At 49.7% G+C, this 16,623-nt stretch overlaps 1 protein-coding gene across 3 annotated transcripts in view; it reads left to right on the plus strand.

Moving 5' to 3' along the window:
- Window positions 1–12,463, plus strand: part of Nos1 (nitric oxide synthase 1) — a 138,494-nt gene extending 126,031 nt beyond the window's left edge. For all 3 annotated transcript variants that reach the window (XM_045132966.1, XM_045132965.1, XM_004664148.2), the window contains 4 exons: window positions 1,248–1,396; window positions 4,419–4,613; window positions 7,592–7,710; window positions 10,091–12,463. In XM_045132966.1, coding sequence (XP_044988901.1) covers window positions 1,248–1,396; window positions 4,419–4,613; window positions 7,592–7,710; window positions 10,091–10,106 — 479 coding nt within the window. In that variant the 3' untranslated portion in view covers window positions 10,107–12,463. The remainder of the gene's footprint in view (window positions 1–1,247; window positions 1,397–4,418; window positions 4,614–7,591; window positions 7,711–10,090) is intronic.
- Window positions 12,464–16,623: the final 4,160 nt, after the last annotated feature.

Here is a 16,623-nt window from a genome sequence, read left to right on the forward strand (position 1 = left end):
TCACTGGACTCTTGACAGCGGGGAAGAGGACCCTACACTGTCCCCTTGCTAAAAGGCCCGGTAACTCTGGAAGGGTAGGCACTGGTCCTTTTCAAACAGGCACGTTCATGGGACCGTCCCCTGGACTATCTTTCAAGCGCAGGTCTTGCTGTGGGAGGCTTGGCGGTTCAGCTTTGGGAGGAGAAAGCCTGCCACCATAGCACATTGTTGCATCTAGTAAGTGGGCAACTATGACCCTGTTCTAGGTGTTAGGAGTATAGCAAGACACAAGGCAGAAGCTAGCCGCAGTGGCGCACGCCTTTAATCCCAGCACTAGGGAGACCAAGGTAGGAGGAGCGCTGTGAGTTCAAGGCCAGCCTGGGACTACAGAGTGAGTTCTAGGTCAGCGTGGGCTAGAGTAAAACTCTTACCTAGAAAAAAAGAGAGATAGAGAGAAGACAGAGGGCAGTACAAGAAAAACCAGTCGCAGGAAACTGCTCCCAGCAGCTAGCATTCATAAAGGATGGCCTTAGTACCAGGTTCAGTTTCCCCACCGTCCTCACAGCGCCCCCATGAGGTGGCTGTTGCTACTGCCGCCAGCTCACGGTCTACATCAGCCATTGCTATGTGCACAGTTCACCCAATTGCTCAGCAGACATATTCAAAGAAAAACATTGAGTCTGTATTGAACATGCACAGACATTTTTTTCCTCAAACAGTACAACATAACAACTATATTTATATATTATTTGCATTGTGTTCAATATTATAAGTCCTCAAGATGGTTTAAAAGTACATGGAAGATGTGTCAAGGTTCTAGAAAATACTATGCATTTTACATAAAGGACTTGAGCATCCACAGCTGCTGGTATCCAGTGGAGGGTGGTGGGGAGGGTCTCCAAGAACCCATCCCCTGTGAATACTGAGGAGGGAAAGATGGGTTTCTGTTTTGTACCTGAGGAGACTGAGGCTTAGAAAGTAAAGTCAGTGGCTTATAGTCACACAGAACTGTGACTTAAACCAGGAAGTCTCACTTTAGTCTGGGTTCTTAGCATTGCTTCCCAGAGACCACGAGTAGGCTGGGGGTGGAGGAAGGAGCGAGACTGGGGAAGGAAGGTCTTCAGAGGTCTGAACACCCCCCCCCCCCGTACCCGGGCTTCTGTCTGCATAGTACACCTGAGGTCCCAGCACCCCGGCCCCTGTAGATGCATGAACCGCCACTCAGGCATGAGAAACTTTGGTGATGTGGGGGTCTTCCTGGTCCTCAGGAATGAGTCCCTGCCCCATGGTCCTGGTCTTCGGGTGCCGGCAATCCAAGATAGATCACATCTACAGGGAGGAGACCTTGCAGGCCAAGAACAAGGGGGTCTTCCGAGAACTGTACACGGCTTACTCCCGGGAGCCCGACAGACCAAAGGTAATTCAGCTCACACTGGCATACGCTCGAGTGTGTACACACGTTCACATATACACACACACATATGCACATCCTGTCTCACAAACCTCTCCCCTCTCTGAATTCCCCTCTGTGAATCCTCTGTGCTCAGAAGGCCTGGAGAGGGGTCATCTCTTAAAAAAATATTTAACAGCCCGTATTACTTTGTTTTTATTTAGTTGAAAGAGAGTGAGAGAGAAAGAGGCACATAGAAAGAGAGAGAGAGAGAATGGGTGCGGCAGGGCCTCTAGCCACTGCAAATGACCTACAGATGTGTGCGGCAACCTTGGGCATCTGGCTTTACATGGGTACTGGGGAATTGAACCTGGGTCCTTTGGTTTTGCTGACAAGTGCTTAACCACTAAACCATCTCTGCAGCCCAAACAGCCCATGTTCTATGATCCCACAGCCAGTTATGGGTTGACAGGGGCTAGAGGAAGGCAGAAAATGGGAAGGGACTGCTTAGTGGAAAAAGAGCTTCCATTTGGAATGACAAGAAAGTTCTGGAACTAGATAGTGGTAATGGTGGCACAACTTTGTGACTGGATCATTTTTTAAATGTTTTATTTATTTATTACAGTCAGAGAGAGAGAATGGGCATACCAGGGCTTCTAGCCACTGCAAATGAACTCCAGACGCGTACACCACTATGAGCATCTGGCTTATGTGGGACGTGGAGAATCAAACCTGGGTCCTTAGGCTTCGCAGGCATGCACCTTAACCATCTTAATCACCACTAAGCCATCTCTCCAGCCCGCAACTGGATTTTTATGCCACTGAACTATATACACTTCAGTTTTTGTTTTATTTTGCTGTGAGATAGGGTCTACTACACAGTCCAAGCTGGCCTAGAACTCATTCTGTAGCCCAGCCTAGTCTTGAACTTGTGATCCTCCAGCCTGGGTTTCCAGGATGCTGGGATTACAGGTGAGTTGAATTTTATGTTTTGTTTTTATTTATTTACTTATTTGCAAGTACAGAGAGAATGGGTTTGCCAGGTCCTTCTGCCATTGCAAACGAACTTCACATGAGTGTGCCACTTTGTGCATCTGGCTCTACGTGGGTACTGGAGAATCAAACCCTGGTCATTAGACTTTGCAGCCAAGTGCCTTAACCACTGAGGAATATCTCCAGCCCCGGAATTGTATGTTTAACACATGGTACATTATACACTGTGTGTCTTTAATCACAATAAAAACTGTTGAGCATGATGGCATACTCCTATAATCCCAGCACTAGGGAGGCTGGGGGCAAAAGTATGCTCAAAGTCAGGCCAGAATGCATAATGAGAACTGTTTCCAAAAAAAATTATAATGTGGGGCTGGAAAGATGAGTCAGTTGTTAAGGCACGTGCCTGTGAAGTTTAAGTATCCAGGTTCCATTCCCAGTACCCATATAAACCAGACACACAAGGTGGCACATGCATCTGGAATTCCTTTGCAGTGGCTGGAGTCCCTGGTGTGCCCATTCTCTCTCTATCTGTTTCTTCCTCTCTCGCTCGCTTGCTCGCTCGCTCACTCTCAAATAAATAAAATATTTTTTAAATGTGGTTGGGGAAACAGCTCTGTAGGATCTGAGTTCAGTTCTATGAAAATTCCAGGCATGGTGGCACACACCCGTAACCCCAGCACTAGGGAGGTAGAGACAGGAAGATCCCCAGAATTCACCAGCCAGCCCATCTAGCCTAACTGATGTGCTCCAAGCCAATGAGTGACTCTGTCTCAGAAAGTGCTGCGTGGCTGGGCTGAAGAGATGGCTTAGCAGTTAAGGCACTTGCCTGCAAAGCCAAAGGGCCTTGGTTTGATTCCCCAGAACCCACGTAAGCCAGAGATGCACAAGGCGATGCATGCATCTGTAGTTTGTTTGCAGTGGCTAGAAGCCCTGGTGCACCCATTCTTTCCCCCCCCCCCTCTCTGTCTGTCTCTCTCTCTCTCTCTTTCTCTTTGCCTCTTTCCCTCTCTCAAATAAATAAAATATTTTTTTAAAGGAAGAGCTGGACGGTATTCCAGAGGATGACATCCAAGGTCGTCCTCTGCCTTCCACATGTATGCGCACACGTGTCCAAACACAAACATACATACACATGTATCCACACCACACAAATAAATAATAAATGAAATTGGAGCTTTTGAAAATAATATTTAACAACTCATAACAGGACCGATCAGAATGCACGTGGGCCAGAGGATGGTGTTCTTTCTATTGCTTTGTGGGAAGATCCAGGGTACCTGAGGGCCGAGGAGGCAACTCAGAGAACAGTGGGCAGTGGGCATTTGGCAGCCGTGTGGGGTGTTATGCCAGCATGCCCGGGTGCGTTTCCTGACAAGTTGAGCATACACTCTCCAGAGGCGGTCTGAGGTGCCCGGGTGCCACCCCTTGCTACCACCCTTGTTGCAGCAGCAGTGGGCTTCACGGGTGTGCGCTGACAGCACCTCCTCTCACCTTATCCCCCCCTGCCCAGTGCCCAAACGTCATTCCTGAGCTCCTCTGGCACCCCGGCCTCGGTACCTTTCAGGGCCAAAGGCCACACCTGGAAACATACACACATCAACACCACAGTCATGGCCACCGGCCACTGGGCGAGGGTAGCGGATGGCCAGTGCCCCTGGGATGCTCCTCCAGAGACCAATTTGGGAGCATCCTCCCCGCCCCAGCTCTAGAGGACCCTCATTAGTCAACTTTCTCCCATTCAAGTACTAACCAGGCTCGACCCTGCTTAGCTTCCAAGGTCAGAGGGGATCGGGTGCGTTCAGGGTGGTGTGGCCCCAGACGACAGTCAACTTTCTGCTGCCCGAAGCCGGCAGCAGCTCGTTCACACCCTAGGGCTTGCGTCCCCCACCTGCCCTGTTCCACCCTTCCAGCCCCTCGCGCCCTGTCTCCTGGGATCATGTCACAAAATAGCTCTCTTCCTGCAAGGCCCCGCGACACACTGCTTTGGGACGAGGGGGCGTCCTGAGCCGTGGAGGAGTCTCTCGCGGCCTAGCCCCTTCCTTCTCCTTGGCAGAAATACGTACAAGATGTGCTGCAGGAGCAGCTGGCCGAGCCTGTGTACCGGGCCCTGAAGGAGCAGGGAGGCCACATCTACGTCTGCGGGGATGTCACCATGGCCGCTGACGTCCTCAAAGCCGTCCAGCGCATCATGACCCAGCAGGGGAAACTCTCGGAGGAGGAGGCCGGCGTGTTCCTCAGCAGACTGCGGGTGAGTTGGCATGCCAGACCCAGGCTCCTCTTCCTTACCCTCCCTATTGCCAAAAGCCTTTTCCCTGGGGACATGGAAACACGTATCTGTCCACCCCAGAGAGAGGGCACAAGTGACCGACCAAAGTATGATTGCACCAAAACCAGTTTGGGGTGAACCAGTGAGGTCATTGGAGTTACCTACAGAGCAGGGTGAGGGGTGACATCACTGAAAAGCCACCCCCCACCCAGCGTGGGTGACGGGCTCACGGAGGCTGTGTCTCTGGAGAGCCCGCACAGCCTGACCCCAGCTGGGCTGGTGTGAGAGTCTCTTCCCCAAGCAGTTCTCTCCCCATTATGTCCTCTTGGGCTGGCGTCTTGCAGCCTTTTACTTAGACTTTACTTCCTGCATCTTTTGAGTTTCCTTCCTCCCAGGGGGGAATTTTTTGTGTGTCTGGTTTTGTTGTTTTTTGTTTTGTTTTTTTTTTTTCCAAGGAAGGGGTCTCATTCTAGCCGGGGCTGACCTGGAACTCACACCTCTGCCTCCCAAGCTCTTGAATTAAAGGCTCGATCCACCACGCCCGTTTGGTCAGTCTAGGGAATGTTTCAAATGCTGTTTAACATTGGTCAAAGTCGGCCATCTACAGTTGTTTATTGCTCCTATAACCTTAGGGTGTGGTCACATGACCTTTTAAATTTTTTTCTGCTCTCTCAGACCAGACCTCCTGAGTCTTTCTCTTCTCTTCATGAAGAAATATGTCACTTCAGAGGAATTTACTATGCAGCCCTTCATAATGCGTGGAATTCTTTCTGCACTTAAAACTGGGGGTAGCGGGGCCTGGGGTGCACGCCTTTAATCCCAGTACTCTGGGAGGCTGAGGTAGAAGACGATAGCTGTGAGTTCGAAGCCACACTGACACCTCAGAGTGAATTCCAGGTTAGCCTGAGCTAGAGCAAAACCCTGCCTCAAAAAAAAAAAAAAAACACCTGGGGGTAGAGAGGCCTGGAGAAATGGCTCTAGTGGTTAAGGCACTTGACTGCAAAGCCAAAGAACTCAGGCTCAATTCCCCAGGACCTATGTAATCCAGATGCACAGGGTAGCACATGCATCTGCAGTTCCTTTGCAGTGGCTGGAGGCTCTGGTGTGCCCAGTCTCTCTCTCTCTCTCTCTCTCTCTCTCTCTCTCTCTTTATCTATCTGCCTCTTTCTCTAATAAATAAATTAAATTTAAAAAAAAATTTAACTGGGTTTAGGAGAAACAGGTAGTCCAAAGCCGTGGTTGAGAAAGGAGGATAGCCAGGCACCAAGCTGCAGTACTGCCCTGTACAGTTTCACAGTTTTGGCACTATGCAGAAAAAGGAATGAAGGGCTGGAGAGATGGCTTAGCAGTTAAGGCGCTTGCCTGCAAAGCCCAACAACCCAGGTTCGATTCCCCAGTACCCACATAAAGCCAGATGCACAAGGTGGTGCATGTGTCTCAAGTTCATTTGCAGTGACTAGAGGCCCTGGCCCACCCGTTTCTCTCTCTCTCTCTCTCTCTCTCTCTCTCTCTCTCTCTCTCTCTCTCTCTCTCGTTAATTAATTAATAATAATAAAATCTGAAAGCCATACCATGTGTGGTTCTCCAAGCTTTGCACCTAGCATGGAGCTGTGTCTTTCCTAAAGGAAAGGCCTTTCCTTGCCTTTTTCTTTTTCCTTTTCTTTCCTTTTTTTTTTTTTTTTTTTTCCAAGGTAGGGTCTCACTGTAGCTCAGGCTGACCTGGAATTCACTGTGTAGTTTCAGGATGGCCTCAAACTCACGGCAGTCCTGCTACATCTGCCTCCCAAGTGCTAGGATTAAAGGTGTGCACCACCATGCCCAGCTTTTTCCTTTTTTTTAATATCATTTTATTTTTGAGAGAGAAAGAGGCAGAGAGAGAGAGAGAGAAAGAATGTGCACGCCAGGGCCTTTTAGCCACTGTGAGTGAATTCCAGATGTGTGCGCCCCCTTGTGTTCATGTGCAACATTGCACGCTTGCGTCACTGCACCTGGCTACATGGGACCTGGAGATTCGAATATGAGTTCTTAGGCTCTGCAGGCAAGCACCTTAACTGCTAAGCCATCTCTCCAGCCCTGAAAAGAATGCTATTAAGGAGACCATAAGCCAGAGGATTCCCATGGGGCCCATCACGTCCTCCATCTCTTTGACATGGTCCTCAGGAGGACAGTGGACTTTGTAGAATAGCTTGAAAACCTTCCTCCACTGAAAACAAACTCACTCTACAGACGTGTCGCTTTCTTCAGGAACAGCAGGTGCCAGAAGTGAGTCTCTGCTAGCTGAGCCGAGCTCCCAGCTACCGCTGTGGTCAGCATTGTGATCCTCAAAAGACGCTACCCTTCGAGACTGTTCTCGTTTGCCCACCCCTCGCTTATGTCAAAGGAGCTCCCATCACTTCCAAATGTCTCCTTCCTTTTTTATTTTTTTTCTTCCTTGCAATGCTAGGCATGGAACCTGGGGTCTTGTGCATGCTATAGGCAAGCGCTCTACCACTGCGCTGCTTCTGAAATATTTACACGCCAAGAAGTCTGCACTTTGGGCGGCCGTGGGGAGGTTTTCTGAGTGCCCAGTAGCCATCTTTTCTTCCCCTCCCTTTCTGCTGGTGCCAGCAGGTTGTGATGGCATGTCACATATAACCCAGCCCTGCTCAGACTGGAACTTACGGGCATAAGCAGGAAAGAGGTAAAGAGAGAAGGATGACCTCACCACCTCTTCTGGGCTCAGGATCCACAAAGCAACCGCCTCATTTCCAGATAACCATGATCATATGTTCCTTGTCACCCAGGCTAAGAGGGACAACCTGCCCCAGAGGACAGAGTCCTGCTAACATAGAGAACGAAGGTCTCCCAGGGACACTGGACTGACCCTTTGTCTTCTCTGGGTATCTGAGTATTCCCCTGCCTGTCTATCTCCAAGCGCTCACCTGACATTTGACTGTCCCCTGGCTGTTTCCGTCTCCTAGGATGACAACCGGTACCATGAGGATATTTTCGGAGTCACCCTGCGAACGTACGAAGTTACCAACCGCCTTAGATCTGAGTCCATTGCCTTCATTGAGGAGAGCAAAAAAGACACGGATGAGTAAGTTGGCTTCGGCGCTGGGCAGAGCAGGCGGAGTCGGGATTGCCTGATTTTTTTCCCCACCGTGGGATCCCCAAACCAGCATCAGTGGCGCCATCTGTAACCATGTTCAAATACAAATTCTGGGGGCTGAAGGGATGGCTCAGTCAGTAAAGTGTTTGTCATGCAAGCATGATCTCCAGAATCCACATTTTTAAAAAACACCGGGAGGGAGGGGGTGGCTGGAGGGATGGCTTAGCGGTTAAGGTGTTTGCCTGCAAAGCCAAAGGGCCCAGGTTCGACTTCCCAGGACCCACATTAGCTAGATGCACAAGGTGGCACACACATCTGGAGTTTGTTTGCAGTGGCTGGAGACCCTGGCACACCCATTCTTTCTCTCTTTCTCTTTATGTCAAATAAATAAATACAATAAAATAAAAATATTTTTTAAAAAACCCACTGGGTAGGGGCTAGAGAGATGCCTTAGCAGCTGAGGCACTTGCCTACAAAGCCTAAGGACCCAGGTTCCATTACCCAGGACCCATGTAAGCCAGATGCACAAGGTGACTCATGTGTCTGGAATACATTTGCAGTGGCTAGAGGCCCTGGCATGCCTGTTCTCTATCTATCATCTATCTATCGATCTATCTGCCTCTCTCTCTCAAATAAATAACATATTTAAAAACTGGGCATGGTGAAGTATGTTTGTAATTCCAGCACTGGAGAAGCTGGGACAGGTGGATCTCTTAATTACTTGCTTGGTAAGTTCCAGGCCAATGAAAAACACTGTCTTTCAAAAAAAAAAAAAAAAGAATGTATGGTGCCTGAGAACAATGACAGACAAGGTTGTCTGCACACACATACATGTGTGTATACGTACAGTCCCACAAACACACACACACACACACACACACAAATACAAATTCCTCTCAGGGTTGATGACAGAGGCCTGTATGAGGAGTGCAAGCCTGAAGCCCACAGCAAGAACCTGTCTCAAAGAAATGAAACAGACAATAAGGAAGAAAAGCAAGTTCCCGCACAGCTCCTCACGAGCTGAGCCTGACATGTGGGAGTTAGGACACAGGGTCAGTAAGACTCTGAGGCTCCCAGAGTGTGGGCACCCAAGCTTGGGATGTGAGCAGCCTCCCATGGTGCCCCTAGGGGGCAACTGGTTTCCTTGTCTGGGATGCTGTTTTCCTACACACTGCACTAACTCTATCTTTAATATATATATATATATATATATATATTTGAAACAGAGAAGTAGCTAGACAGAGAGTGAGAATGGGCACACTAGGTTTCTAGCCACTGCAAATGAGCTCCAGACTCATGCAGTACCTTGTGTATCTGGCTTTATGTGGGTGCTGAGGAATCGAACCTGGGTCCTTAGGCTTTGCAGGCAAGTGCCTTAATCACTGAGACATCTCTCCAGCCCAACTATTTTTTTGTTTCGTTTTTGTTTTTTGTTTTTTGGGGTTTTTTTGTTTTTTTTTTTGAGGTAAATCTTGCTGTAGCCCAGGCTGACCTAGAATTCACTGTGTAGTCTCAGGGTGGCTTCAAACTCACGGCAATCCCCCTACCTCTGCCTCCTGAGTGCTGGGATTAAAGGTGTGTTCCCCCACAACAGGCTTATTTTTTTTAATATTTTATTTTTATTTATTTGCGGTATGTGATAAGAGAATGGGTGCGCCAGGGCCTCCACCCATTGCAAACGAACTCCAGACGCATGCGCCCTCTTGTGCATGTGGCTTACGTGGGTACTGGGGAATTGAACCTGGGTCCTTTGGCTTTGCAGGCAAGTGTCTTAACCACTAGGCAATCTCTCCAGCTCTATTTTTTGATATTTATTTATTTATGAGAGAGAGGAGGAGGAGAAGAAAAGAGAGAGAATGTGCACACCAGGGCCTCCAAATGAACTCCAGACACGTGCACCACTTTGTGCATCTGGCTTTACGTGGGTCCTGGGGAATTGTACCCGGACCATCAAGCTTGGCAAGCGAGCACCTTTAACTACTGAGCCAACTCCACAGACCCACTGCACTAACTCTTCACGCCAGTCCCTCTCATGTCCCTCTTGTGGCCCAAGTGCGAGGACAAACATCTGAGAAGAGCCGGGTCCCATGCAACTCATTAGGGCTTCAGAAGAAATGAAAGAGATTAAGTGCCCATGCTCAAAGTGCAGGTGACTTTCTCTGGGTCTCTCTTTTGTTTGTTTTTGGTTTTGTTTCTTGAGACAGGGTCTCACTAGGAGGCCCAGGCTGGCCTTGAACCCCTGGTCTTTTTTGGCTCCCTCCTGAGTGCTGGGATGGTAGGTCAGCCACACCTGACCCGACTCCAGGTCTCCTGAAAGAAACAGAGAAGTCGGACTCCCACTAACACCCTCTCCCCTCTCCTCCCACAGGGTTTTCAGCTCCTAACTGGATCCTCCTGGCCATATGGATGGCGGGACGGCCGCCCCAAGTGCCCCAGCCAGGGCGACCCAGGTTCTCTAAGCGCGGACACACTCGGCTGAACCTTTCCCACGGGACCCCACGTGCCCCACCCCCACCCCCGCTCCGCCTCGCGTCCTGTTGCTGCACCCAGATCCTCCCTTCTCTGGGCTCTCACCCCTCGGCGGCGGTTTCCTGGGTCCCCAGGGGTTTCCTCCTTGACCCTCCTGCTGCGTGCATCCCCCTTGTACTCCGCGGTGGCTCTCACACACCACGTCCTCCCTGCCGGCTCGCTGCTAGGGGCGGGTCGTGGCACATAAAACCAGTGGGTTGTGGCTGTCGCTCGTGTTAGGGTCCATGCTGGGGGGGTCCCCTGGGAAGGTGGCGGGCACTGGACTTCAGCACTATCCTGAGCCAGTCCCTTTGGCCACCCAAGTTCCTCCCTCCCCCATGCTTTTTTTGTATGTGTGTGTGTGTGATGCTGTTTTGGTCATGCGTGCACACATATGTGCACATGATACAGCAAGGACTTTGTCCTCTTGCCTGTGCAAGCGTGCTGGCCTTAGATCCGTGTCCACTGCCTTCTGGGAGGACCCCCCCCGCCCCAGTGCCGTGAAACATGCCCCTACTGTGCTGATTCCTTGTATGTGTGTCATGAAAGGACTGTGCCAGTGTCCCAGAAACACATACAGCGACCCCCCCCACCGCCGATGGTCCCCATGCAAAGATTAGAGAATGAGATGTGTGATGATCAAAAATCTCCCCACGATGGAGCCAATCACAAAATCCCACGCATTCAGATGACCACACTGGTCAGTGGAAAATAAAACCATCTCATGGACTGGGCAAACCCTTCCCCCTGTCCACCCACCACAGCCAGGGCCACTTTCGGTGAGTCCCTTACCAGGCAATCCCACCCAGGTAGCCCAGCAGCCCTCCTGTGCAGGGAAGCCTGCTGTAGGTAAGGACCTTCCCACTTGATCACTGGGAAACTTGAAGCAAGGTTAAAAAGGATCAGGCCGGGTATAGTGGCGCACGCCTTTAATCCCAGCACTCAGGAGGCAGAGGTAGGAGGATAGCCATGACTTTGAGGCCACCCTGAGACTACATAGTGAGTTCCAGGTCAGCCTGGGCCAGAGTGAGACCCTACCTTGAAAAAGCAAAAGAAAAAGAAAAAGTATTTGGTTAGAAAGAAAAACCACATGGATTCTCCTATAAGAACTGGGACTCAGGGCTGGAAAAGCTAGGACCTCCAGCTTTTGGCCTCCTGAAATCTCCCAAGTTTGAAACCTGCTAAAATATTTTTGATTTTTATCTGTTTATTCAAGGTAGGGTGTCACTCTAACCCAGGCTGACCTGGAACTCACTCTACAGCCCCAGGCTGGCCTTGAACTCACAGCGAGCCTCCTACCTCTGCCTCCGGTTGCATCCTTGGGATTAAAGGCTTGCGCCACCACACCGAGTTTAGAATAATCTTCATAGAGATTCTCTACTGAAATCCCCAACTATGGGCAGCAAAGGCTTCTGTGAGAATTAGGCCCAGGTTTCTCTGAGTCACCACCCACTGAGTTCACCTTCTAGGAGTTGCAGTCCCTTCCACACTTACATGTTTTAAAAAAAATGTGTCAGAGAGTTAGTGTTGTGAGATAGCCAAGAACCCCGTGACCAGGAGGAGTTGGCTGTGGGTCCCCAGCTCTGTTTTTGTTTGGTTTGCTTTCTGTCAGATACAAGTGTGTGTGTGTGTTTCCTTCATGTCCTGAGTCTGGACACTTACTTTCTTTCTCAATGCTCATTTTGGGGACTGTCCAAGAGAAGGTGTCACGAGTCATTATGAGTCTGTACAGTTGAGGTGCCGAGACACTAAGGACTGTAACCCCTTAAAGTTCAGAGGGCAACCACGACTTACCTTTCCTTGGCCAGCCCCACTTGGCAGCTGGCATGCCAACCTTGTCCCAGTCATAATCTCACCTGCCCTCCTTTAATCCTGGTTGGTCCTGCCTATTAGCTTCTCGTTAATATTGAGACTAAGCCACCAGCACTCCACAGTGACCCTGTCTAGCCTGGAGGAAAACCAGTGGTGATGTCCCGCTGTTCTGTCAACACAGTTCTGTCTCCCAGGGATGTAGTGGATTTCCACTGGAATGAGGAGGGGCACCTCCTTCCTGTTTATCTCTGAGCTTCAAGTAGCAAGTGGACAGATGCAAGCTGCATGTCCAGAGAAATGATTATATGACCAGGCTCATCTTTTTCCCAAGAGACTTGACTTTTTTTAATTTCCTTACCTCTTTCCTTCCTTCCTCCCTTCCTTCTTTCTTTCCCTCCCTCCCTCCCTCCCTCCCTCTCTCCCTCCCTCCCTCCCTCCTTCTCCTTCCTTCCTTCCTTCCTTCCTTCCTTCCTTCCTTCCTTCCTTCCTTCCTTCCTTCCTTCCTTCCTTCCTTCCTTCCTTCCTTCCTTTCTCAATGCTAGGAATGAGCCCAAGGGCATCGCAAATACTAGACAATTGCTCTACCAACTAAGCTACACATCATCCCCAGGTCTCCAAGGATTTTATTTTTTTTAACCCTCAGACACAAGCTCTTCCCAGGAGCTGTTTGATGTATTTCTCTCCCTTGCCACGATTCCTGGTACCAGAAAGCCTCCTTGTCTTGAGTAGTTTGTCAAGAACACGACAGAAGGAAGTGGCCTCCGTGCTGAAGCAGGGAGGGTCAGTACTGCCCTCTGCTGGTGATTTCAGCTCAGGCTCATGGCCAACGAGTGGAAAAATGGAACTTGCAACTAACTGGTCAGCGAGAATTGACTGAGCTAGCATTTGGGGACGCCCAGGTTGTAGCCCATTTGTTTCCCCTACGATTTCCCTGAAAGAACACCAACCCCATTTCACAAAAGTTGGTCTGAGCTAGGTGTGGTGGCACACACCTTTAATCCCAGCACTCAGGAGGCAGGGGTAGGATGTTTGCCTGTGAGTTCAAGGCCAGGTTAGGACTACAGAATGGACTCCAGGTCAGTCCGGGCTACAGTGAAACCTTGACCTTAAACCAGGACAAAGGAGACGGTCACAGAAGCAGTTAAACCCCTGGGGAAACAAAGGCCTTTCTTGGATTAAGATAGCCAGGTGTATTTCTTTTAGGAGAAAATGGTTCCAACCCAAACGATGAAGTTTTGCAAGCAGACCTGAGTCCACCCCAATTCTGCCTGTTTCTATAGAAGGCCGTGGGCTGGCTTTTCAACCTTCCTGAATCTTCATATTCCCCTGCGCAAGGTGGACTGGAGGAAGCCATGCCCCATTACAGGACCAGGCGTGAAGATAGGCGAGCTTTCGTTTCCCCGTTCACTAGTAACGTATCCAGCCATGGCAGCCAGTGGAAGGCACCACTCACCGAGGCTCCTGTCCTTGTCTGCTGGATAGAGGTGTCATTCTCAGAGTGGATGCTTCAAACTGAGGCTTTTTGTAGGAGAGGAAACAGTAGGATTTCAACCCTCTCCCCCGTCAAGCCAGCCAGAAGGTATGGCTAAGCGCTTTGATAAGACGTTACATCCTTGGCACTGGTTCTAAGACACGCGTCTTGCGCAGAGTTTGAGCCCCACCCCACCCCCACTCCCATACCGTGCTTTTCCTTCCTCATTTTTGTTGCTGTGTTGTCCTTGTGACTGTAAGAGCCACTCCAGGCTCAGCAATGGCTTTCCAGAATCAATCACCCCATGTTAGCTGTACCCATGGGTGTCCATTCTGGGGTAGAGCGGACAGAGCCAAGGTCCCATCTCAACACACACACACACACGCACGCACGCACGCACGCACGCACACAGTCAGAAACTCGGATCCCCCGCCCTCCAGCCCGACCTCTCGATGCTGCTAATCTCTGCCAAGTGTCCCGTGTGTTCCAGCACCTTCCTCAAAGGACCGACGCCCGCCCCACGCTCTGCGAGGTTATCCAGGCTGTGTTCATGCATGCCTTCCTCTTCCGTACAACTCTCATCTTCTCATTTGATGGATTCGACAACAAGCCTACTTATGCCTGTTTGCATTATGGTTCAACTATTAAAAAAAAAAAAAACAAAGTGGACTCTACCTGGATGGCTGATGTCTTCTGTCACATGGGCTTGGGATCTTCCACATTTTTCCATTCGGGCCACAGACTGGGTACCCTGGAAGTTCACACTCAGAGCTGGAAGGAGGCTGATCAGGCTGTGTCCAGGGGCAAGACCAGCTAGTCTGGGGAAAAGCCTTACTGGCTCGTGGGCTCAATAGAAGCTTCAGGAAGCTAATTCTAATGTCCTTTCAAGCCAGGCTTGATGGAGCACGGCTGCCATTCCAGCTGTTTGGGAGGTTGAAGCAAGAGGATCACAAGTTCAAGGACAGCTTGGGCGATGGAATAAGTTGCAGACCAGTCTGAGCAACTTAATGAAAGCCTGCTTTGAGTTAAAAAGTGAAAAGAGAAGCTGGGCGTGGTGGGGCACGCCTTTAATCCCAGCACTGGGGAGACATAGATAGGAGGTTCTCTGAAAGTTCAAGGCCACCCTGAGACTATACAGTGAATTCTAGGCCAGCCTGGGCTAGACTGAGACCCTACTTCGGAAAAAAAAAAAAAAAAAAAAACGTGAAAAGAGGAGTAGGGACATAGCTCAGTGTTAGGTCACTTGCCTAGCATGTGAAAAGCCATAGATTCAATCCCCAGTATGCTAAATAAATTAAAAATGTAAAGGCTCTTCAAAGGTGTCCTGATTTGGGACTAGGAGGCCAGATTTTTTTTAATATTTTTTTTAATTTTTTATTTATTTATTTGAGAGCGACAGACACAGAGAGAAAGACAGAGGGAGAGAGAGAGAATGGGCGCGCTAGGGCCTCCAGCCTCTGCAAACGAACTCCAGACACGTGCGCCCCCTTGTGCATCTGGCTAACGTGGGACCTGGGGAACCGAGCCTTGAACTGGGGTCCTTAGGCTTCACAGGCAAGCGCTTAACCGCTAAGCCATCTCTCCAGCCCAGGAGGCCAGATTTTAAACCCTTGTGTGGATCCCTGTTGGGCCAGAGAGCTTCTCCCAGGAAGCACCCACTGAGGACATTCCCAGCTGCTGCCAGGATAACAGGTAGATCTTGGCTCCTACGTGTATCTCCATGGTATGTTCTCTCCCCACTTGTTCACAGTAGCCCTCTTTCCTAACATGGTGGCATCCATCAGAGGGGCCTCAGAGAAATAGCACCGCTATCCGAACTTGGCCCTTCTTCCTCTGTTTTCAGACTCAGCTCCACACTCATGCACACAAAGAGACATTGAGGGCTGGAGAGATGGCTTTGCAGTTAAGCGCTTGCCTGTGAAGCCTAAAGGTCCCGGTTCGAGGCTCGATTCCCCAGGACACACGTTGGCCAGATGCACAGGGGCACACATGTCTGGAGTTTGTTTACAGTGGCTAGAAGCGCTGGCGCGCCCACTCTCTCTCTCAATCTCCCTCTGCCTCTTTCTCTCTCTGTCTGTAGCTCTCAAATAAATAATTAAAAGTAAACAAAAAAAATTTTTTTTAAAGACATTGAGCCGGATATGGTGGCACATGCCTTTAATCTCAGCACTTGGGAGGCAGAGGTAGGAGGATCGCCATGAGTTCAAAGCCACCCTGAGACTACATAGTGAATTTCAGGTCAGCCTGAGCTAGAGTAAGACCCTACCTCAAAAAAAAAAAAAAAGAGAGAGAGAAAGAGAGACATTGAAAATACCCCAAGGACAGATGAAGAGGCACTGGTCTCAATGCCCTGCTGGGTTGTTAACTGTACAGGGACAGGCTGGTGGGAGACTACAGGGGTGAACTATGTCTTTGTGCGCCCTTCTAGGCACAGCCATTGGGATTCTGGGGTCATTTGGGCAGCCATCTCAATTTCCTGCTCTGTTAAAATTCAAACCAGTAGGGTTGGAGAAATGGCTAAGCAGTTAAGTCGTTTGTCCACAAAGCTAAAGAACCAAAGTTCAGTTCCCCAAGACCTACGAAAGCCAGATGCACAAGGGGACACATGCATTTGGAGTTTGTTTACAGTGGTCTCTCATAAACAAATAAAAATATTTAAAAATTACAAACCTGCAAGCATTCATCTTTCAACTACAAGATAACTATTTCCCAGCATCCACACACATAAACCATCCTAACTCCTCAGTTTCACCCCTCATTCCAAGGCTCCACGTGACGTGAAGGTCAGACACGTTGCAAGGAGCCAGAGAAGTCCTCTCGTGCCTTACTGGTTTCTGTCCTACAAAATGTCTGAGCTAATTAACATAATGGCTGTCATTATCTGACATATAATCATTCTCTCTATATCACTCGGGAAACTGACACAGAGACGAAACTACTTATACCAGATCAACGGGTAAATGGTAGAGGTGGAATTAAAACTCAGCCTGGGGCTGGAAAGAAGGCGTAGCAGTTAAAGGCACTTGCCTGTGAAGCCCTAAGAACTCATGTTCAGATCTCCAGATCCACGTCCAGATGCACAGTGGCATGAGCGTACAATGTCGCACATG

Source organism: Jaculus jaculus, chromosome 13, assembly GCF_020740685.1.
Source record: "Jaculus jaculus isolate mJacJac1 chromosome 13, mJacJac1.mat.Y.cur, whole genome shotgun sequence".
Lineage (NCBI taxonomy): Eukaryota > Metazoa > Chordata > Mammalia > Rodentia > Dipodidae > Jaculus > Jaculus jaculus.